We start from the raw sequence: 23,502 nt of genomic DNA, 5'->3' as shown, positions 1-23,502 counted from the left end.
TAATGGCATGTAGGTACTTGTTATTTGTTAAAAAAAGAGAGGTGTAGTGTGTGGGTAAAGCGTAGTACACACGACACCTCTCAGAGAATCGCAGGTATGTTCAATTATACGGAGTAAATTATTTTTATGTTCTCAGAAAAATACCTTACCGTCAGCAAACTTCAAAGTGTACCGCGGGCTCGACGATGCCCGTGACGTGGCCCGTATCATCACTTACGACAACAGTTACCGTCTCCGGCTGTGGCCCGAGGGAGAAGACGGCTCTCTAGATGAACACGAGCCTAACATATGCAATACGCTCCGGGGGACTGACGGGGGAATATTTCCGCCCTTCTTGGAAAAAGACCGCCCGGTTTATGTCTTCAACGCTGATATTTGTAGGCAAGTACCTATATAGCTCGTAAATGTTATTGTTTGATTTTGAATGATTTATTAAGAAATATTAGTTAAAAGCAAACACTTGTCAGGTCCGTGGAGATCCGCTACGAATCCTCGTTCACTTACCGCGGCGTGCCGGTGTGGCGGTACGGGACGAACGAAGGGTTCCTGGACAACCACGAGGGCTGCTACTGCCTGAACCTGACACGTGGCATTACCGGCCCTGACGGCTGCTTGCTCACGGGCGCTCAGGAGCTTTACTCTTGCGTTGGTCAGTTATTTATTTTATTACTCAGTATATAAGTTGCGCTAAAAATGACAATAATCTTACTGTTTAAAACACTGAGATGCTGTAGGGTACTCTTTCACGGATTAAATACTGACAATACGTAGAATGTTTAAATCTTAGAAGAGGTGAATTTTTAAACATACTACAATCACATATATATGCGCAATCAGGGTAAATAATCCGTGTAGTTTTGATACAGTTATACCTTGTGGTTAATCCAGATGAACATATACTAAAAGCCCTTGAGGGTGAGGGCTGTGCTAAGCGTAGAATGGTCATATTTATTTTTACTCTATGGTCATTAATTTGGGAGCTACAGGGTGTTTAAGTTAACAAAAACATAAGCTTCAGCGACGTCTGTGGTTAGTAAATAGTAACTGCTTAAGTTTGGTTCCAAGTTACATTAGGAATCATTGTCAACTAAAAATAAACACATAAGGCTTTTGACCATAAGTTTACTAAGCATTATGCCCTACTCATAGTGTTGTGTTCCTGCCGGTGAGTAAGGTTGCCAGAGCTCAACGAGGGGGGGGGGGGGGGGGGTTTAGGGCCGGCAACGCGCATGTAACTCCTCTGGAGTTACAGGCGTACATAAGCAACGGAGACTGCTTACCATCAGGCGGCCCGTATGCATGTTTGCCACAGACGTAGTATAAAAAATGCCTAATTGTGAACAGCGCTATCTATCAGTAAATTGGCTAACTAACTTGCGCGACCTGTGTCCTATGTTGGTTTTTCGGGATATTTTTTTTTTAATTTGAACGTATTTTAATAATTTGAAAGAACGACGTTACGAACGTTTTTTAAAGTAAATTTCAAGTATAATAAACACCCACAAAAAAAGTTAAGATTAGAAAATTATTGTTGATAATTAAAAAAGTATTAGATAGAAAAAAAAGTTATCAAGATAGAGGTAGGTACATCTTTGATTATATTTTTCTTCTAATATTTTTACAAATATTCGTGCTCATCACACAAATAAATGCCCTTATCAGGATTTGAACCCGGGACCATCGGCTTCATAGGCAGGATCACTAGTGTCACTACCCACTAGGCCAGACAGGTCGTCGATTAAGGATAATTACTTAGATAAAAACTATTCTGGAGTTCAGACTATCTATACTAAATTTCAACTAAAGCTGTTTAGCGGTTAAGCGTGAAGTATGAATTATATATTTTTTTAAGATTTTTATGTTTTTACTTTAAAACGGTGTCAATTTGATATCATGAATTAATTCGGCATCCCTGATTTATACGAGAACGAAACCAAACATGGCCTAGTAAGTGAAGTGACATCAATATATAATATAATAATATATATTGATGTAGATATTAAAAAATTTAGTGCCCCCAAAAATATTTCAAGAACCTGTAGCTCCTAAACTATTGATCGCAAGTAAAAATAAATTTGACCAACTTAATAGGAAATATATTTGGAAACTTTTGTCCGATGGACTTAGAATGCTATTCGCAGGGGCGGCCTTTAGGGGTGGCGAACGGGGCAACCGCCCGGGGCCTCGCGCTTGAGGGGGCCTCGTGCTTGCGGGGGCCCTCACACCACATGCCGAGTCGTTTTTTTACGTGAAACATGAGCAGTCAAAGTCGATGCAGAAGTTATCTAAGACAGACTCTTAAACGTCTGTGAAAATATCTACGAGGGTTTAAGTGCAAAAAAAAACAGTTGTAAAAAAGCGTCATGGCACGGTCGCTTATTATATTTATGCAATAATTTTTATTGAAGTCAAAATTTGTTTTGCTGCGCCACCATATGCAATTTGGTATCTGATATAAATCTGGCATGCCAAAAACGGACAGCGAGAGGGAGATTGCAGCCCTCGAGAAACCACCACCATAGTGCGAGGCCCTAGGCAGAGCCACAGAAGGGTTGAATTCGGAAATGACAATAGTTAATTGTTTAGTAATGAACCAAGGCCGAAGGGCGATATGCAGGACAACAGAGCACGGACACAAACAAAAGATGATGTGTTTGGCGAATCGCGAGAATGAGCTTCAAGGCCCTAGGTGGCCGAAGACCGCGCTCCACAACAGGCCGAAAGCCCGAAATGCGCAGCCAAATGCCGATCCTTGCACAGCCGTGATCTTATGACACAAATATGAAATTTAATAAAAGTGCATACGGCTTAAGGCCCAAAACCTCCAAGCAAGTCGCGCTTCCATGCGATGCTAAAGGTTGAGTAGCAAAATAATCGAGATCATATTGATTATTAATGTCCAGGCTATACTCTCCTTCAACTTGGCCTTGCATGGAAACGCTCCTCGATCGGACGGTTGGGCCTTCAGCCGTTTGTCCGATTTCAAGCTCTGATCTCTCATAGCTCGATAGCTCGATAGCCTACTCGACGCGGAAGTCCTTCGGTCCCTCGTGGAGCTCGGCTTTAGGCGTTGCGTTTTAAAACACTTGACCATTGGTTTTTGTCTGTAACTCGCTGTGTCTTTGGCCACGCCTAAATGCACTGTAGGAAAGTTATAGGTCTTACTGAAACACTAAGCAAAGCTTGGCTTTCGGTCTTGCTTACACTTGGCCACTGGTTCAATTCCAAGTTATGCTCTTCTGCAGCTCGACTTAATAATTGAAGGAAACTCTACTCATTCGGCACTGCCGGCCTTATCTTTGCGGAGCTCTCGGCTTTCTGCCTCGCTTCTCGCTTTATAACACATAGGTACTTAGTTCACGACCGAGCTCCATTATCTTGAAGGATCCTTTGGACAGTCTACAAGGCGTTTCCCTGATACCACCTACCAATTTTTTTATTTAGTACTAATAACAGGGGCCTTGCAAATATTTTGCGCCCGGAGCCTCGCAGAAGCTAAGGCCGCTCCTGGGCCTATTCGTACAAGATATTTGAGATACATATGGGCAAAAATCTGAAAAAAGATACCTTCAATCCCCCCTTACACTCCCCACCCTCCAGGACTTTTAGTATGTCCTTCTGGACACCACAACGTATGTACCAATTTACAAAATTACACGAAAAAAATTACGTCAATCGTGTCTTCGTGTGTTCGAGTTCCATGTTTAGAATTTAAAAATAAAATAAGTCTATTTTATTTCTTGTTTACGGACTTAAGAATGCGAAGCTCACGACATTTGATTTTTTATTTGTATCATATTTTGCGAATTTATCAATTATTAAATAGATCAAGAGGCCGATGTGGAATACGATTGTCGAATTTTGCGATTAGGTTAACTTTTTCCTGGATATCTATTGGACTTTATGCATATTATCTTCTACATATGAAAGATCAGTTCAGTCTGACTGCATTTAAATGAGCTGCTTTTCTATAAATATGTTACAGGCAACGGCAAGGCAAGTCCGGTCACTATGCTTAATTACCGGTCAGTATGCATAATGCCCGCATCAAGTAGCCAATGTAATTAAAACTACATGATTAATCACTTAGACCGGTCAGTATGAATAATGACCACTCTTCCTTGGGCAATGTAATAAAACAGATGAGCTATAGTGGTTTAGTTTAGGTAATAACTGCAACCCCGCACAGAATGGACCTACTTACAAAAAATAGGTTAGAACTGACAACATTTCAGTTTTATAAAACCTGAAATTTTACATATGATTTGGAAGTATTTTGCTTCCTGCACTGCACACTGCACTATATTAGATATTAATATAAATTTAATATGGCTTATTACATAAAATACAAAATAATAGAAAAAGATTGTGATCTTACCGATTCTACGACACAATAGGGTCAATAGGTGAATTGCCATTGCCATTCATTACGAAAAAAAATTTGCTGTAATAATATTTGACATTGTCAATTAAATAAAATTAAATATTATTTACATAATTAAGTTACTATCTACTAATCATTTTTAAAATGTACAAAGCCGTATACATAGATCAATGAGGTATATACTCCTCCAAAGTGTACCAAATACTGTTTAGTCGCTTACCTACTGCAAAAAAATTCGTCGAAGACACCGGACAAACATTTAATTGCATTACATTCGTTAGTGTTTATCCGTCGGTCCGTTGTATCCGTATGAAAGCCTGGTGTCGTATTCACTCATCAGTATCCGTTATAATATCCAAATCATCGTAGAAATCTGATATTTTATGGAAATTGTTTTAAAACAACAACGGACCAGTTTAAAACATTGACAATGACAGACAACTTCAGATATATTACACATTAGACAAGACAAGACAAGACAACAAGACAAGACAAGAGACGCCACACCTAGCCAGGAACATGCCTGCTCCGGTCTAGCCGGCATACCAGGGGACGTAATTTTATGGGGAGTGACACGCTCTGGGATGGGAAAGGGATAGTTATAATCAGCCGGCTATGCAGCCTAGAGCCAATATTGGAAGGTAGGTGGGATAGGTTATGTTGTCGAGGGAGAGCGTTGGTGATATGCTTCTCGTCGTATCCGTTTCGGTCTTCGTTAAATCTTGTACCAAGCAAGGTCGCTATCATCTTGAGATGTCGTTTGCTCGTCGATTCGCGGTGTTCCGATATATTTATTTTGCTGTTTTGATGAATTTGCCTTTGTCGTCTGCCATATTGAGCCACTCAGAGGGATGCCTGGTGTAATACTCCATGTCCTGTGTTAGTGAGTTTTCCCACATGTAGATTGGTCTGCCAACTTTAAGTTTACTGGCTATATGCGGCTTCTACAAGGTTTTGGGTGTCTTTGGATATGTCCTAGGTAGCACATTCATTATATCCTTTTGGTTATTGTTTTGCAGTTTAATATCTCGCGAAGCTTACTGGGTCTCGGCGTACTGTTTCGTAATTTAGGGTCCTGTAGTTGAATTCGCTTGTTACTCGTAGTTTCTCGTTGGGTGACTGGTAAGAAAAATTCTTATTGGATATGACTTCTCTAGGTTTCAAGTTTCATAGGCTCTTAGGCTTGATTACTCTCCTTTGATGAAGTAGAAAATAGGTTAATTTCTTGCTTCGGTCACTACATGGTCGATTTGTGACTTTTTCTTGCCTGGTCTCCAGGTAAGTTTGCAGTTACTACGGCCAAACGATGTGTCTAGTCGGTATTTCTCTCGGTGAATCAGGTCTAATAAGATCTCATTGCAGTTGTCTCGTGCAACAGGTTTCTACCAATCTGCTTTCGCTCGCGAAGTGTGGCTGTATCTTTGTGGTCTATGTGTGCATTGAAGTCGCCTAGAATGATAGGTATCGAGTTCTTCAGTTTCCTCTCTAACAACTGCAAGAGATGGGCGGCGTCTGGTATCTTCTCTGGGGTGCTGGTTCCAGCCGTGAGACTTAGGTAATTTGGCGTTATTTCTGGTAAATACTTCTAGACGAGTTTCAATTCAAAGCAGTCACAGTGATTTCTACTAAATTTAAGGCCTATTATAATTGATGTACTTACGTTATGGGTTATAGTTAAACTTATTAACTAGACTCTTAGTTGATATGCAACTTAGGTAGAAGTAGCAAATATAAAGTGTTTATATTAAATACACAGTTTAGGCAATAGAAAGGTAAGAGCTGTGGTAGTAACTTCCCCTTCCTTTTTGTAATGGCGTTGTGCCTCAGGGGCGATAGCACGAGCTATCGGAAGCTTTCTTAATTGCCGGTTTCATTGCTAACAATGACACTAAATGGTACTAATACCTAGTACGAGATTGTCGGAGGAACCCGAAATTTAGTGGCCGTCTGTTTACATTACGTTACATTACAATAGTACCTGCGGGCCAGCAGACAGCCTTCAATAGGGCCCTGGACAATGTATTTCTGCTGATGATCGCATTTTGTAGAAATAGCATGAATAGTGCCAGATGTGCACTCCTTTGCAAATAGGTTGCGTTGGTATTCTTTAAAACAATTTATCTTGATTTTTTAGTCAGCGCCTCTTTATGGAAAGTAATTTTACTAATTTTATTATTTGTTTTATGGTAGGTGCACATGGTTTTATGTTGTTCAAACAGGGAAGATAGTTCAGAGAGAAACCCCTTTTTTTTCGAGCGGCAGATGGGGCATTTAGGGATTACCCCGGAGCAATATGGCTTCGGGTTATGAATGGGTAAAGTAGGTAGGTAGGTACCAAAGATCGTTACTGTTATATCTCAGTCGTAATACAGTGTATTTTATGATCATTGATTGTCTGGAATACAATATTGCGGTGTAAACTTGCGTCATATGTTGACCGCGTGTTATTATTCTGTATACTATGGATGTCTTGGTAAGGTAGATTAAATTACTATTTAATGCCGAGTAGTGGTACCAAACTAAATTAAGCAAAACTAAACAAAAGCTGACAAAATCAAGGCCAACAAAATAAGGTGCCACTAATACAAGATTCGACACGACCAGGTATATAACTAAAATAGAGTAGTAACTAGTAAGTGATCTGCCCCCTTGCCTAATACCAAGTAATAATCGTGGTAGAAGCCAACGCTGGCTTGTAGGTGGTAGACTAACTAGATGACATATGTAAGATATGTAAATATCATTTCTATTACTCACTTTCCAACAATAAATGATTTGTATTTTAAAATTAAGGTTAGCAACATAAGGCGTGAATACAAGATTAGATGTAACTAGGTAAATAAATAAAGTTAACTAGTAAGTGTGCTCTGCTTCCCTTACCTAATACAATATAATCGCGCTAGCAGCCAACACTGGCTGGTGTCAATTAAAGCTAACAAAACAATGTGTCATGACGAGATTTGATGAAACTAGGTATTCAAACTGAAATAAACTAGTAAGTGATCAGCCGTACTTATACCTAGTGCAATGTAATCGCGCTAAAAAGCCTACAATGGCTTGAAGGTTTTGGTTAAAGCTAACAAATTAATGGTTCGCTACAAGATTATATAAGACTAGGTATTTAACTGAAACAAACTAGTAAATGGTCAGCCTTCCTTACCTAGTAATCGCGCTAGCAAGCCCGCACTGGCTTACTGCAGGTGTTGGTTAAAGCTTAATGCGTCGCTCCGAGATTAGATGAGACTAGGTATTTCACTGAAATAAACTAGTAAGTGATCAGCCTTCCTTACCTAGTGTAATGTAATCGCCCTAGATAGCCCACACTGGCTTGCAGGTGCTTAATATCTGAGTTAGTAATAAAAACTAGTAACTTTTCTATTCTAAAAACTGTGTTTTCCTAGGTGCGATTGTAAGGTATGTGCAATTCCTAAACAAGTGTAGTTATTGTTATCTATAAACAGTAAGATCAGTTTATGCTGTTGCTTAAATTCCGTTAAATTCTTGTCGTACCTATTGGTGAACTTTACAATTACTATTTATAGGGTGCTAACAACTGGTGGTCGGTTGGAGGTATGTGTACCTTCCTATCTTATTTATTCGCTTATCTAAGGGTATTATGATTAACGGGTCAGAGAGTAGTCAAGTCAAAAAATGTCTAGTTATTATGTGAATCGGGGTGGTATTATGGGCCTAGTATTCAGGTTGCCTACTCAAGGTAGGAACTTAGGCTAAGGGCCTGGGCATATCTAGCCTTTGTGCACTTGTGATGTGGTGCCTAATGAGTTGGAGCGGGCTCACCCGATTGACCGTGGTGTGGGCGGGAGCGGCAGTCGTCGCGTCTCGGCGTCGTTGGACCGCTGATGTAGCAGCGATCGTACGATCATCGCGGTTGGTTTGCGTAGACACTGACCGCGCACAAATTAAAGCACTGGTACACGTAACTATTATAGAATTGGGATGCACTGATAGACGTAGCTATAAACACTTTCCCGAGATTCTGGAATTGCATAAGCAATCGTCGCGAGAGCTATGGTTAGCGCGGGACAACTCTTAGATGTTCAACTTCAGATATATTACACATTAAAAAAAAATACAAAGCCTAGTGAATAAAATGAACTATTAGCGTATTCCTCGTTTCAATCAAAATGTAGAGACCCAATCAAATTATAGGGTCAGAAATATGAAATGTTGTCAACTGCAACCCCTTAGGAAGAAGAAGAAGGTTTAGGTTAGGTTAGAACTGCAATACACCACAGAAAATAATTGTTTAAAGAAGAGTAGGTTCAGGTTAAGTTAGAATTGAATCCCCCCGCAGAAAAGAACTGTTTTTAGAAAAGTAGGTTTAGGTTAGGTTAGAATTGCAATTCACCACAGAAATAAACTGCTTCCAATTTATCACATTGCCCGGCTAGAAGTAGGGAAGTATTCATACTGCCGGTCCAAGAGATAAATTCAAGCTATCTCAAACCTTGGTTTATTAAATGGATAACGATTAGTCGGGCATTATTAATATGGACTTGCCCAACGCTCTTGGGCATTATTCGTAATGACCGGTCATTATTTATATTGCCGGGTTAATCAAGTTAACATATATAATTAATTTCAAAATAATGTATCTCAATGTACCTAAAGGCTGTTCTGCAAAACAAGCGTTAGCAAGTCTTAGCAGCATAGAATAAGTAATAGTATGTAGCAGTTGATGTTTCATCCAATAAAAATGCTACTTCACAACAAAAAGCCCAAAAACAAAAGCAATCGTTTCGTCGATTCTGAGTTGTCCGGTTCTAATGCAATAACAATAATAATGCATTCTAAAAGCTACCACATAAATGCTAATTTATGATAGGTGTTCATTGTGCTTTCCACATCACGCATCTAGATTGTTTCTGGAGTATTTACCTACGAACTGTAATCAAGTTCATACCTAGATGTTACGGTACCTATTCTCATCTGTCAAAGTCAGCCAGCTGTGTTGCTTTTGGAATAAGTAAAATACGGCGCAATTCTTGGCTCATTTTTCGTTCTGATAAACATTCAATGTAAAGTAATTTTACCTGATAGCTTTAGCAGCTTCGAATTCATAAATAGGTAGGTACTACATTACTGTTACGGTTAAAAAACCAGCCAAGAGCACGTCGTCGAGCCATAGATATTCAGTGTAGAGTTCCGTAGTTACCCTCCTGTCGCAATAGGCTGCCTTGAACAGGGCTTTTTTCTCTGCCTGTGCGATTATTTCCGAAAATATTAACTTAATCGAAAAATACTTTTGCCCATTATATACCCATGCATGACGCATAACCCATGCCAAATTGCAAATGTCTAGCACTAACGATCAGTAAGCGAGACCTTGGTCGGTAAATCGGACAGATAAACAGACCGACGGACATGGTGAAACTATAAGGGTTCCTACTTGACTACGGAACCCCAAAAACGGGGTATTTATCACGTGCCTAAGTATATTTGGTTTTACGAGTACCCAACATTTCGGCACAATTGCACATACGAGCTTCTCGAAGTGCTGCGAAATGTATAATTATGGGTAACCCACATACCACAGCAGTTTATCCTTTTTAGGGTTTCGTAGTCACCTAGAAACCCTTATAGTTTCGCCATGTCCGTCTGTCCGTCTATCCTCGGCTTTGCTTCGTGGTCGTTAGTGCTAGAAAGCTGCAATTTGGCATGGATACCTACATAAATCATGCATGCCAATCAAACAGAACGGTAAAATATAAACATTAAAAAAAATTATGGTACCTCCCATAGAGTTAAGATATTGACAGAGAGAATTTGACTTATGACAAACTGTGACACTGCAATGGCATACGGTTTGAAAGGCGTGTAGGCGAGTGATACCAGGTATCATAAATTGTGCCCCATAGTGAAACGATTATTTTAAAAAAAACAGCACTGTTTTTTGATCGACAGTAAATGTGTACGTTCTTTTATTGGTTTTAAAAATGCGTAATGTTGCATAATTACTTTGATAGATAGATCATTTATTGATAAAATAAAAAAAAAATTACATGTAATTTTTGCTAATTGCTTATTCTATACATTAGGTAACATCATACAATTACAATATATATCACAGGTACATCAGATTTAACGATTGTGTAGAAGGGTCACTGACTTGTAGCAGTTAACGAATTCGTCAACACTATAGCACGCCATGTCCAGCAATATCCGTTTAAGATTCTTTTCAAAACATTTTTTTGTGCAAACATTATTTAATAAGTACTTATTTACGATACAAGTTTGGAAGGTAGGAAATTCGCCACGAGTGGTGATAAATTAAAACACGACCTAAGGGAGTTTGTTAAATCGACACGAGTTGCGAATTACCTATTCGCACGTGTATTATACAGCGTTTTACAGTACAGTACCTGAGCTTTGCTCAGTTATAACTATTTATTGTAATATGGTGGTCTATAGGTGTATCTTAACTAATTTTTTTTACTAAATTAAACTTGTCTAAAACAATAAAAATTAAAAAATTATATATAAACTTGCCCTCTCGCGCATGAGAGGAGGCCTGTGCCCAGCAGTGGGACGTATATAGGCTAAATTATTATTATTATTATTATTATATAAACTTGAACATATAAAAAAAAGTTAGTCACCGGGCGAGATTCGAACCCGTAACACTCGTTTAGCAGTCCGCGTCTTAACCCGCTGGACCAGACGGACAGTGGCCGGCAACACGAAAAACGCATGAAAACTCGAAAACACGCGTTTTCCCAAACATAAGACTAATCTAGATATATTGTATACCCCCAAAAACCCCCATATAGCAAATTTCAGCGAAATCGTTAGAGCCGTTTCCGAGATCACAGAAATATATATACATATATATATATATATATACAAGAATTGCTCGTTTAAAGGTATAAGATATAATATATGGCCCTTTAAATTTTCGAAATAGGCACGGAAAGTACTTATTCTCGCATTAGTGCGGGAAAGTAGCGACATATGTACTGTAAACTAATAATATTTACCCGAGAGGTACTTAGTTAGGAACGTATATTGCTACTGTCACGACCGGGACAACTAAAGAAAGAGCCATGTGTTGGACCTTCCGTAGGCGCGCGGAATGCTGACAATGCCTACGGTATCGGTATATACATACATAAAAACCACATCGGCACATACAACCTTCTTCTTGGGTGGAAATAGGCTAGTTTCTTTTGGTAATCTCCCTCCCGTCCTCCCCCTAAAAGTAGAGAAAGGGATAATGTCGTAACTTCTTAAGGATTTATTGAAATGATAACCGCTGGACTATAAATTGCACTTATGTATATAATAGTTTAATGCCTGGTAATGGATCAACCGTTACTTCTACAATAACAAAATATTTTATAATATTTTATCATACTACGGCGAAATGAGAAATTAAGATTAAGCTTAAGTTTATAAGTATAATAAATAAGTATAAATGCAATCATAGCCAATTTAGGAAACATTAGTCATTAAAGCGTCTTTAATCTCCGCGGGAAATTACGATACCGACCTAGTTTGAAATGGACAATCAATAATCTAGCCATGGTTACCTAATTAGTCTCTTATATACATAATGATTTAACTAGAAATTACCCTAATTTCCGGGCATCAGTTACCCTAATTTCCGGGAAATTAACCTATTGAACTTACTGGTCACACTCCTGTTTTGTAGTTTGATAATTTGTAACTAAACAACTAAATATCTCGATTTTACGTACGATAACGTGATAATTGATTAACTTACCTAAGAAAAGTTATTCCGTCTTTTTTTTTCTTCCCATCGGAATAATTTTGACAACATAACCACGCATGGCTGCATATTTTAATTATTTCTTCCAACAATTCACCCTAATGACGTCTCGATCCGACTGACGGCAGATTGGTGGATGAGAGCATAGAGATAATTGTCAATGTGCGTGTGTCGCGCGGAAGTAGGTACTAGGAAATTGGTGGATGATGGAATCCTAGTTGTGTATTATCAAAACTGCGTAAAAGTCCAAGGTACCTCCCATACAATATTATATTTTTAATTTTTTTTTCGCTTTGACCCGATAGTGATACTCCACATTTGGATAGGTCCTAAAACGAATAAAGGTCTCCAAAAACCATTTTTTGATAAAGTTAATATTTAGTGCATAGAAGTTCATAGATATCGAGTTAAGTAAAAATCACATAAGCTGATGACAAGAAGAATTTCTTGGCTCTCCTGTTATTTAGCATGCATAGCAGATCATATTGCATGTCGATTACCTGTTCTAGGCAAAGAAACATAATCTTAATTATTTCCTTATGTAGATGTTATGATTGTTTACGGCAATACTGACTCTATGTGCAATATTTTTAAATAGGCGGTATATAATTATCTACGAGTATACTCTACTCGTAGGTACCTATAAGAGGCTAATTAACACTAAATAAAATTTCAGTGCATAATGGTGTTGACAAAATGGTGTTAAAAACGCGTAAGAACTTAAAAAAATTATGACTTTTCTGCGTTAAGTTCTTCTGTCAGACGTATTGATTAACTTGTACGTGACGTGTTTATGATTGTGCTAATATTTCCAAGCGTAATATTACTAATATTAGGCACCTGAGGCCAACGGGTCACCGCATGACCCGCGCGCGCCGGAAGCCGCAATGTTTACTCTACGCATAGTACGAGTAGGTACATCAACCTCGTCTTTTTTGTGACATTTGATACTTCCTGTACAGTTTACAGTCTTAGTTTGAAATTATTTTAGAACACGCGGTCTAACTCGTTATAAGGTATTAAAGCGCAGAATGTAGATAGCTATTGATATTCATATATTTCGCATCAATGCCTAAAAATTAGAGAAATCTTTCTTTCAGTAAAGAAGCTTATTATTTACTCACGCAGTGGACCTAGACATTACGTATTTTAGGCGATTCGGCCAAACATGTTATTAATATCGGATGAATACCGCTGCGCCTTCGATGACGCGTACTTTCAAGGTGAACCGCCGTGACCAGCCACGTCGTCCTTTTAATGTCCTGCCATCGCTCTGTAAGAGTTAAGATAACAAATTGAAATGTTCTAACAATATTTTTTTTTCTCTAAGGCGAGACCCTAATCCAAAGAGCGATTAACATTACGGTTAATAATAGTGCCTTCGATTTATACCCAATGCGGGTCGCCGCAGGTGGCTGTAAAAATAAAAAAGAGCGCTCGCGCACTTCGAGCGCAATCGCATCGCGATGCTCAGAGCGGCGTGTCGGACGTACGCGGTGCTCGCGCTGTGGATCGCCGGCGCCGGCGCACGCATTTACGAGCGCTGCGAGCTAGCGCGCGACCTGCGCGGCCTCGGTGTGCGCGCTGACCACGTTGCCACCTGGGTCTGCATCGCGTTCCACGAGTCTCGCTTCGACACCGCCGCCCGTAATCCCCACAGCGGAGACCACGGCTTACTGCAGATCAGCCAGCTGTACTGGTGTGGCGGCGGCAAGGCTTGCGGGCTTTCGTGCGAGGACCTGCGCGACGATGACATCTCCGATGACGTGGCATGTGCGCTGCACGTATACGAGGAGCACACCAGGCTGCAGGATGACGGCTTCTTGGCGTGGGTTGTCTACCCTCAGCACTGCAAACATAACACCAAAAAATATCTTGCTGACTGCGACGATACTTTAAAAAACGCAAGTACTAACCCAAGGGAAAAATCACGTGCTTTAAACGTTCCGAAAAGAACAAACTTAACAATGCGATTAAATCAAAGCATCGACGAATTACTACCACCGTACATCTCCATGACTTCAAACTCCGGGCATAGTAGAAATGAAATAGACTTTCAAGAGAAAAATTACCAAAGTAAATGGCAAGTAACGCAGTTTAGCAACATCGATGATCTATCACTCCCAGTTTTCGGGCTAAAGACATATCAAAAGACAGAGTCACCACCCACTTCGACTTTCGCCTTACATAGGTTTGACCAATCAAAAAGAATAGATAAAGATGAATTAAGAAATAAATTTGTTTCCGATAAACCTGCAAGGACAACAGTAAATACTTTCAATAAACTTGGATCGGGTACCAGTAAAATATTGACTTCTTCAAGCAGCAGTTGGTACACACGACCGCCGCCAAATACCACCACCGCGAAGCCAAAGCAGGCTGTATTGTCAAGCACTGTTAAAACTACTACAACAGGAAGACCTCTGGATATTATGACGACTAATTTATATCACACTACATTAATAAGTAATTCTAAATCTGTCGAGTTATTACATGGAATGCCTGGCCTATCGGACAAAGACGCTTCTAAAAAGCGATTCCGCTGTCATGGATGTAGAATACCAACCACGGAGAATCCTATTTCCAGTTTCAGATTAACTACGACACCAGAGCCACTAACGACTTTAATCCCTAAAGGCGGTTTTAAAACTTTTGCAACCAGCAGGACTTTTTCTGCAAGGGCCATAATATCTGCAAGTACTATAATGCCAAGTAAAAACAGGTCAGCCCATGATAATATCACAAGTTTGATTACGACCACAACTCCAAATACATTCACAGGTCGTAGTAGAACCACGACCGCGTATACAAATAAACCTCGAAACAAAGCCACGTCTCGGAACAGTTTCACAACAAGCAATTTAAAAATGCCAATTACTTTTAGTACTACTCCGAGAAGTGTCACTAATACAAACACAACAACCAGCAGTAGTTCCAGGCATTGGAGAACCTTAGCTTCTAAAAGTGCTGCAGACTCTAGCAGGGACACGCAAGATTCGCAACGAAATGCTATATTTGATTTATACTTGAAGCCAAAACAACCGAAGTTAATAGCGCTTAGGTTTACCACTCAAAGCGACAGTGTTTACAGAAGACGTATTTTTGCGGACGGCACCACGTCCCCAGCGACGCCCTGGAAGCGCAATGGTGCTCAGGAATTCAGGATAAAGTGATATTAGTATACCGCGTGCTCTCGCTGCAGAATAGATAAGTGAAATTAATACAATACATGACTTAATTGGTTCTTAGTTTTGTATAATTGAACCAAAAATACCTTTAATAATTTATAAAGAACTTTTTATTTACAAAGTCGTGTCGTGTTTACATACTTACAGACGGTGTTTTTAAATGAATCGTCGTTCGTGAGAAAATGAAGAACACGTCCGACAGAATGTATATATTTACCTTTCCCCATGATGACGCGTTTGGTTCTATAAATTATTATTATTAAATCGTTTATTTCAGACAGAGCCCATAAAAGTGTTAGTATAAACACAACATAAATTACAAGACTATTGTTAACTAGTACATACAGAAATCATAAACACAGACATAACCAGATGAGAAAAATAATAAAATGTGAATAATTTATCTTTGGTGTAATTTAAATTGTCAATTAAATAATATAACATACTAATGGCTAATTATGGCTAATGTACAGTCTTAATTGTTCTACATAATATAAAGACGTCACTTTTTGTTAAGCTGTTACAGAATAGGAATCTACCTACTTTTGATGCCGACTGTACAATGGCGTTCCAACTTTGTAATTTTATAGGTACCTAGTACAGTTTTTAAAAATCGTATTGATGTCTAAATTTTACATGTTATCATGTATAAAGGGAAGAAAACACCCAATTTAAATTTGTCTCGAAAATCTATAAACTCTCAGATAAAATGGGCACCTATTTCTGTAAAAAAAACTTCCAATGCCTTCCAATAGCTTATTACCTACATCTATCCTGCCGCCGGCCCTTGCTTTCGAAGCCGATGTCGGTTCCGACTTCGAGCCAGATGTTTTTTGTATAAGTCGTTTACTGTTTCACGAAATATAAAACCATCAAAAACATAAATGTGAAATGAGAGCCAAGTTCAATATAAAATTAAGATAATGCGTCATTGTTGTCTTCACGTACAAAAGAATTGAGATCTATATGGATGCCAAGTTCTGTGTTGAAATCCTAAATTTTTAGTTACAAGAATATGCAACGTTCTAAAATGAATTTATATAACAATTTCTTGTTTCTTGATATTACCACAATGTTTGCTGCTTAATAGGAAATATACATTTAATCTTAAATTTAAACAGACAATTATTTACACAATGCATTTATTTCACTTGGGGCGTTATTCAATTCCAATATTTGACTAGGCTAATTTTACTAACAAATCCAATTTTAGAAAAGTAAAATAACCAAATATAATATAGCCTGTACGTACTCGTAAAATAAAAACTAGCCAAGTCAAATCTGGAAATTGTGTTGTGTATAGTTTTTATTTTACGTACAGGCTATATTATATTATATTTGGTTATTTTACTTTTCTAAAATTGTATTTGTTAGTAAAAACTAGCCAATATTGGCTAATATTGGTTCATGTCAAACACATCCCTCGCTACGCATCCTTGGACAGCTTTGATGGAAACGCAGCCTTAAGGAATCAAGGCAGCACCCAACAGTAGTCTATTCATATCACCTATTGTTATTTTTAGTAACTAATGTTATCATAGCCAATGCTGACCAGAGCCAACAGAGTGACAGTTTGTTTAGTTGAGTCACTGACAATTTGACAATAGGGTTCTCGTTGAGATTCAAGATGGCGAAGACGTTTCGAGAATATTTTTTTGTGTTTTGCTCATTTATGTCGTTCAAAGTGTAGTATTGATAGCTTATTATGCAGTGAACTATCGCGGAAGTGTGCAGTTAATGAAAAACTAATCTTGAAACGCGTTTAACCATGTTTTAATCAACATCCGGCAATCCATCGTGGCTTTTAGTAAAGTCCAGCTATCTCTTTACTAAAAGCAACTATCGAACAACGTCATGCTCTATTTTAAAAGAAGAAGAAGAATTTGACAATACTATCTACAATGAAGAAGATAGGACTGGCAAGGGTGTAGCGACTGTAGCTTGTACGTATCGTGTGCAGCAATTTATGTGGACATTTGCGACGTCCACTCCACACTACTTCTGGTTCTTACTTATTGGACTAACATTACGATAGTAGCTTGTTATTCAGGCACATAATGCCTATTCGTGAGCATAAATTCAATTCCTGTTTGCGAAGCAGAGTTACTTATTGATTTGATTGTACAAGAGGTGAAAGATCTAAGATATATACTTACTGCGACATATATTTTGTGATAACGCTAAACCCAAAGGTCAAACGCCAATTTTTGACAAGCAGAATTACCTTGTTATGTATATGGGGGCAAACAGGCACGTTTTTGTTAATTTTTTTAACTCTTCTAATATTATTATTTAATAATAATAATAATAAGCCCCCAGGGCAGCTTGTGGCGAGCTGAATGGGAAGTGACGTCCCTTGGGTCCCATACCCCCGAGAGTCGGCCCTCTCTCCGGCTTGCCTTGATTGGCCGGCTGGAGTGAACACTGAGCAGGGGCCGCAGGACTCTCACCTCTGGCTTGCCTTTACCGGCCGTCCAGAGTGGGGTGTCAGAGCTATATGCTCGCAGGGTGGAAGTGAAATTTGCATAAGACGCGAGTTGGCACAGTGGCTGCTTACAGCCACTGGGTAGAAAGCGGCGTACACCTCTCCGCACCCTGAGCCGCTCACGCAATGTTGTCCCCTTGTAGCTCCGTGCGAGCGGCCGTTTTCGGGGACCCATATTGTGAGTTGGCAAGTCACCACCTGCCCATTTTGTCGTGTTTTTAAAAACATATAATCAGGGCAGATGCCATAGTATTCTCCATAGTCCCGGTTCCCAGTCCACTTACAACTCAACCCAATAGCCCGGTTTATTTTGGTACCCTTTTTTTTACAATAGTCCTACACTAACCGGGCCTTGTCCTTGGATGCACTGCTATAGTGTGAACAGGGATAATCGTCGGTTGGTGTCACGTTACATTTAGAGTAAATTGTCTTATTACAAGGGGCCTCTACTTGTTGGCTTCGGCCCCACGCACGCCTTCCAAATGTCCGGGACCCCATGGTCCCGAGAATTTGTAAAAGACAGACATAATAATAATAAGTGTTGTATCATGTAGAGCATGATACGAGTAAAGTAGTATAATACATATTTTTACATGTTTGAAGTCAAATATCTTATACCTTTAAACGAGCATTTCTTGTATATATATAAATATATATATTTCTGTGATCTCGGAAACGGTTCTAACGATTTCGCTGAAATTTGGTATATGGGGGTTTTTGGGGGTATACAATCTATCTAGATTAGTCTTATGTTTGGGAAAACGCGTGTTTTCGAGTTTTCATGCGTTTTTCTTTCGATGCAGAATATGGTCGCTAATTTCGTGTTGCCGGCCACTGTCCGTCTGGTCCAGCGGGTTAATACGCGGACTGCTAAACGAGTGTTACGGGTTCGAATCTCGCCCGGTGACTAACTTTTTAGGGTTCCGTAGCCAAATGGCAAAAAACGGAACCCTTATAGATTCGTCATGTCCGTCTGTCTGTCCGATTCTGTCACAGCCACTTTTTTCCGAAACTATAAAAGCTATACTGTTCAAACTTGGTAAGTAGATGTATTCTATGAACCGCATTATGATGTTTACACAAAAATAGAAAAAAAAACAATAAATTTTGGGGGTTCCCTATACTTTGAACTGAAACTCAAAAAATCTTTTTTCATCAAACCCATACGTGTGGGGTATCTATGGATAGGTCTTTAAAAATGATATTGAGGTTTCTAATATCATTTTTTTTCTAAACTGAAAAGTTTGCGCGAGAGACACTTCCAAAGTGGTAAAAAGTGTGTCCCCCCCCCCCCCCGTAACTTCTAAAATAACAGAATGAAAAATCTAAAAAAAAAATATGATATACATTGCCATGCAAACTTCCACCGAAAATTGGTTCGAACGAGATCTAGTAAGTAGTTTTTTTTTAATACGTTATAAAAATTAAAATTTTTTTTTTTTTTTTCATCAAACCCATACGTGTGGGGTATCTAGGGATAGGTCTTCAAAAATGATATTTAGGTTTCTAATATCATTTTTTTCTAATCTGAATAGTTTGCGCGAGAGACACTTCCAAAGTGAAAAAAAGTGTGTCCCCCCCCCTGTAACTTCTAAAATAACAGAATGAAAAATCTAAAAAAAATATATGATGTACATTACCATGCAAACTTCCACCGAAAATTGGTTCGAACGAGATCTAGTAAGTAGTTTTTTTTTAATACGTTATAAAAATTAAAAAAAAAATTTTTTTTCATCAAACCCATACGTGTGGGGTATCTAGGGATAGGTCTTCAAAAATGATATTTAGGTTTCTAATATCATTTTTTTCTAAGCTGAATAGTTTGCGCGAGAGACACTTCCAAAGTGAAAAAAAGTGTGTCCCCCCCCCTGTAACTTCTAAAATAACAGAATGAAAAATCTAAAAAAAAATATATGATATACATTACCATGCAAACTTCCACCGAAAATTGGTTTTGAACGAGATCTAGTGAGTAGTTTTTTTTTTAATACGTCAATAAATTAAAAAAAAAAATTGTCATCAAACCCATACGTGTGGGGTATCTATGGATAGGTCTTCAAAAATGATATTTAGGTTCCTAACACCATTTTTTTCTTAACTGAATAGTTTGCGCGAGAGACAGTTCCAAAGTGGTAAAATGTTGAACAAGATCTAGCAAGTAGGTTTTTTTTAATACGTCTTAAATGGTACGGAACCCTTCATGCGCGAGTCCGACTCGCACTTGGCCGCTTTTTTTTTTATATGTTCAAGTTTATATATAATTTTTTAATTTTTATTGTTTTAGACAAGTTTAATTTAGTAAAAAAATGTAGTTAAGATTATCACCTATAGACTACCATATTACAATAAATAGTTATAACCGAGCAAAGCTCGGTCGCCCAGGTACTTGACTTGTATATTAGGTAAGTACTACGTTCAGTAGGTCGGGTTAAATAATATGGTGCATGTAAAAAGTAAACAATAAATAGACGTACAGAAAGTGACCTCCATATTTATCCCTCAAGAATCACACAAACATAGCCGCTTGAAAATCCAAGTTACGCTCTCATTTTAAAACCATTTGCTTAAATGACGTGAAACTTGGCACGGACATTCAAGTACCTTACATATATCTATGTCTAGTACTAGCTTTTGTCACTAGGAATTCTAATACAAAGAAAATAGAGCGACTAAACGTATGTATTACATACAAAACATCTACACGCTGTTTATTCGTATTACAGTATTTGGCAAACAAAAGTAATATGTTACTTAAGTAAATGTTCGTCGGTTTAGTATGGGAACGGCTTTATGAGCGGGTTCGTCAGTGTAATCAAAGAGCATATAATCACTGTGTAAGATAAAAGTAAAGATAAAATTAAAAATATGTTTATTGCATTAAAAGGGACACATAAAAAGTATAGCAGTTGTTCTTAGGAGTTGGTGCATAACTGGGTTGACAACAGAGTTTCCAGGAATCCACGCACTAGGCCAGGCCTGTATCGCGGGAGACCAGATGTACATTTAAATGTCATGCAAGTCAACGAAAAATTAAGATATATTGTTTATAGTAAAATATTCAGGTTTATACCTATGTTGATTCATGCAATTTTCAGCATTAAAACTATTTATCGTATAAAGTGAACGACCTCTTCTCCATGCAAACGTAGTCCCCATTTTCCTCTCTGTATTTGAAATCATTTAATAAGCGACTTGAATGGACTTATAACTTACCTAGATGTATTAGGTGGGTATCTCATAATATCGGGCGTGATGGATGGTGACCTTTCGGTTCACCGTGGCAATCATTTTCCAAAGTTAACGTACGCGATTAATATTCATGTGTATGAGACACCTCCGTGGAAAGCAAGTTAATCAAGCGCAGGTCCAGTGGGGCCGGTTCTGCTAGGGCTGTCACTGCCGGCAAAACCACTATTTGTAACTATTTATTTTTATACACTAGGGTGGAGGAAGTGCAGCGTGGTAGCCTTCTCCCGCAGAAAAGATCTATATACGTACGAGTAAACTAGGGGCGACTAATTAAAACTAAACCAAACTTTTTCACTTGGGTACTGTTGACATGATGTTATTTCAACCCTTAATATGTATAGTCCGGACCAACAGAAAATTAAAATAATATAAAACAGTTTACCTCTGTTACTCTGTAATCTCACCCTTGTATATACTTATGTATAAACATGATCTTAATTTATACTCGTATTTACGTTTAATTTTACTTCTAGCTATTAATCATTTCGGGCAACCCTATAATGAATCAAGATTAAGTCTACTCTCATAGCAGTAGGCAATAAACGTGATCTAACGCAATTTTGTACTATATATAGATGTGATACTATTTGTTTTTGACAGCATGTTAAATATCTAAGATTAAAATCTCAAATTAATGAAGGAATATGATTAATTATAGAAACTACCTTTTGTGTCTACAAAAGTTACCTCCGGTAGATTTCGTGTCTCATTGCGATCGACTAGTTATACACACCATTAAGTCGTATCTTGGTTCTACAAATAGGTTTTCAGACATAATGGATATTAGGTAGGTACCTATTTACGTTTTTAGCATTATTTAAGCTGATTTAAACAAAACCTTGTTAATTTGGAATTGACGTACCGATGTGGAAGGAGTTTTAAGGAGTAAAAACCTAATAACCTACTTTTAGTAGGTACTTATTATTTATTTTGAGCATGCACGCGTGCTCTAACGACAACGTTTACTAGCAAGTGCATTCGAAAAAGACATTGACATGATTTGCCCTTGTATCCTTTAACTACTTTTGATTAGCCCTTATTTACAAATACTTTACAATAGCTATATTAGCATATATATTATGCATGGAGGCCGTTAGGTGAAACCATGAAAATATAGGTAACATACTTAGCTTTGTTGTTTAACAATGTACTAACTACCTATAGGTAGTAAAGTTAATTTTAAATTATCCAAATATCCATATATTGAACTCTTGCTCCTGGTGCCTATTTTAAGTGATGAATTGATGATGATGCATTCCTGTTATCCCTCACTAGCAGTTTCCCGTGACTTCTTATGCGTGCATTTGTATGTTGATTGTTATATATTCCATTTACCTACATGAGCATAGACATTTGTGCAACAAAAGATAGCAGCAAAGAGTAAAGTAAGTAGGGGAGAGTCGGCTATATCGTACCGCCGGTTAAATCGTACCACCTATAGTTTTCCCACTAAACAACTTAGTTTATTTACACATAATGCACCAAACAGTGCTCTAATGGTATTAAGCGCAATAATCTAATCAGATATGGCATAAGACTACCATCGAACAAAAGAGAGAAGAAATATGTTTTTAGTTGGACTTGATCTAACTTTTAATGTATATTTGTAATATCATAACTTTATGGTCAAGATAAGTTAAAAATCCCAAATTAAAAGTATATTACTATAAATATAAACGGGTTTACTGTGTAGGTGTTAAAAATTGTCTAGTTTTTATACTTTGGTTATTATACTGATTATTTAATAAAAATTGCTAGTCGTTTAAATCGTACTATAGCATACTAGCATAAGTACAATTTAAACGGCCAAGTATTTTTGAGTCGTGTAAGGATGATTTCGGATTCCCGTAATAAATATTTGTTATTCAAACCTAAAATAAGCAATAAACTTGCAAAACGTTTCATAGATACAAATTTACTATGGGTGGTATGATTTAACTAACTGGTCGGGTAAATCGTACCGATGGCAGTGCTTCCGAAGAAATGCATTTTGACTTTGTTAATTTAATCTCAGGATGCTCATCTTCATAATGAATGTAGCCAAGTAATTGAACTTTTATATGTACAGTAAAACATAATTGTAACTACCACCAAAAACAAAATATCCAAGTTTATGTAAAAACTGGTACGATATATCCGACTCTCCCCTATATAGGAAAAATAAAATAAAAGTAAAAAAAATCTTTTAGTAAAAGCTTTTGTTTAAATGCTCTAAAAAGAAGAAAATAAAATTTTCCTTTAAAATTTTAATCATCAACTTATAACCTCATTAATCTCATTATACACAATTTATATGTTCATATAAGCTTGTCGCGCGATTTAATTGTATAAACAAACTAGTACCTCTTTAATTAAGTAACTTGATCTGCTAAGTTTAAATTTTCAATCATTTTAATTTAATTTAATACTTATAGGTACTTAAACCTCGCGACAAGCTTTTATGAAC

At 37.8% G+C, this 23,502-nt stretch overlaps 2 protein-coding genes across 3 annotated transcripts in view; both read left to right on the top strand.

Annotated features, from left to right (window-relative positions):
• Positions 1-23,502, top strand: part of LOC133526962 (sensory neuron membrane protein 2-like) — a 56,808-nt gene that overhangs the window by 24,448 nt on the left and 8,858 nt on the right. For both annotated transcript variants that reach the window (XM_061863830.1, XM_061863838.1), the window contains exons 5-6: positions 137-381; positions 468-649. In XM_061863830.1, coding sequence (XP_061719814.1) covers positions 137-381; positions 468-649 — 427 coding nt within the window. The remainder of the gene's footprint in view (positions 1-136; positions 382-467; positions 650-23,502) is intronic.
• On the top strand, positions 13,582-15,584 carry LOC133526956 (mucin-2-like). Its single transcript, XM_061863816.1, has one exon. The coding sequence runs from the start codon at positions 13,601-13,603 to the stop codon at positions 15,305-15,307; it is 1,707 nt and encodes a 568-aa protein (XP_061719800.1). The 5' UTR covers positions 13,582-13,600; the 3' UTR covers positions 15,308-15,584.

Source organism: Cydia pomonella, chromosome 1, assembly GCF_033807575.1.
Source record: "Cydia pomonella isolate Wapato2018A chromosome 1, ilCydPomo1, whole genome shotgun sequence".
Lineage (NCBI taxonomy): Eukaryota > Metazoa > Arthropoda > Insecta > Lepidoptera > Tortricidae > Cydia > Cydia pomonella.
This window is presented reverse-complemented; position numbering and strand designations above follow the sequence as displayed.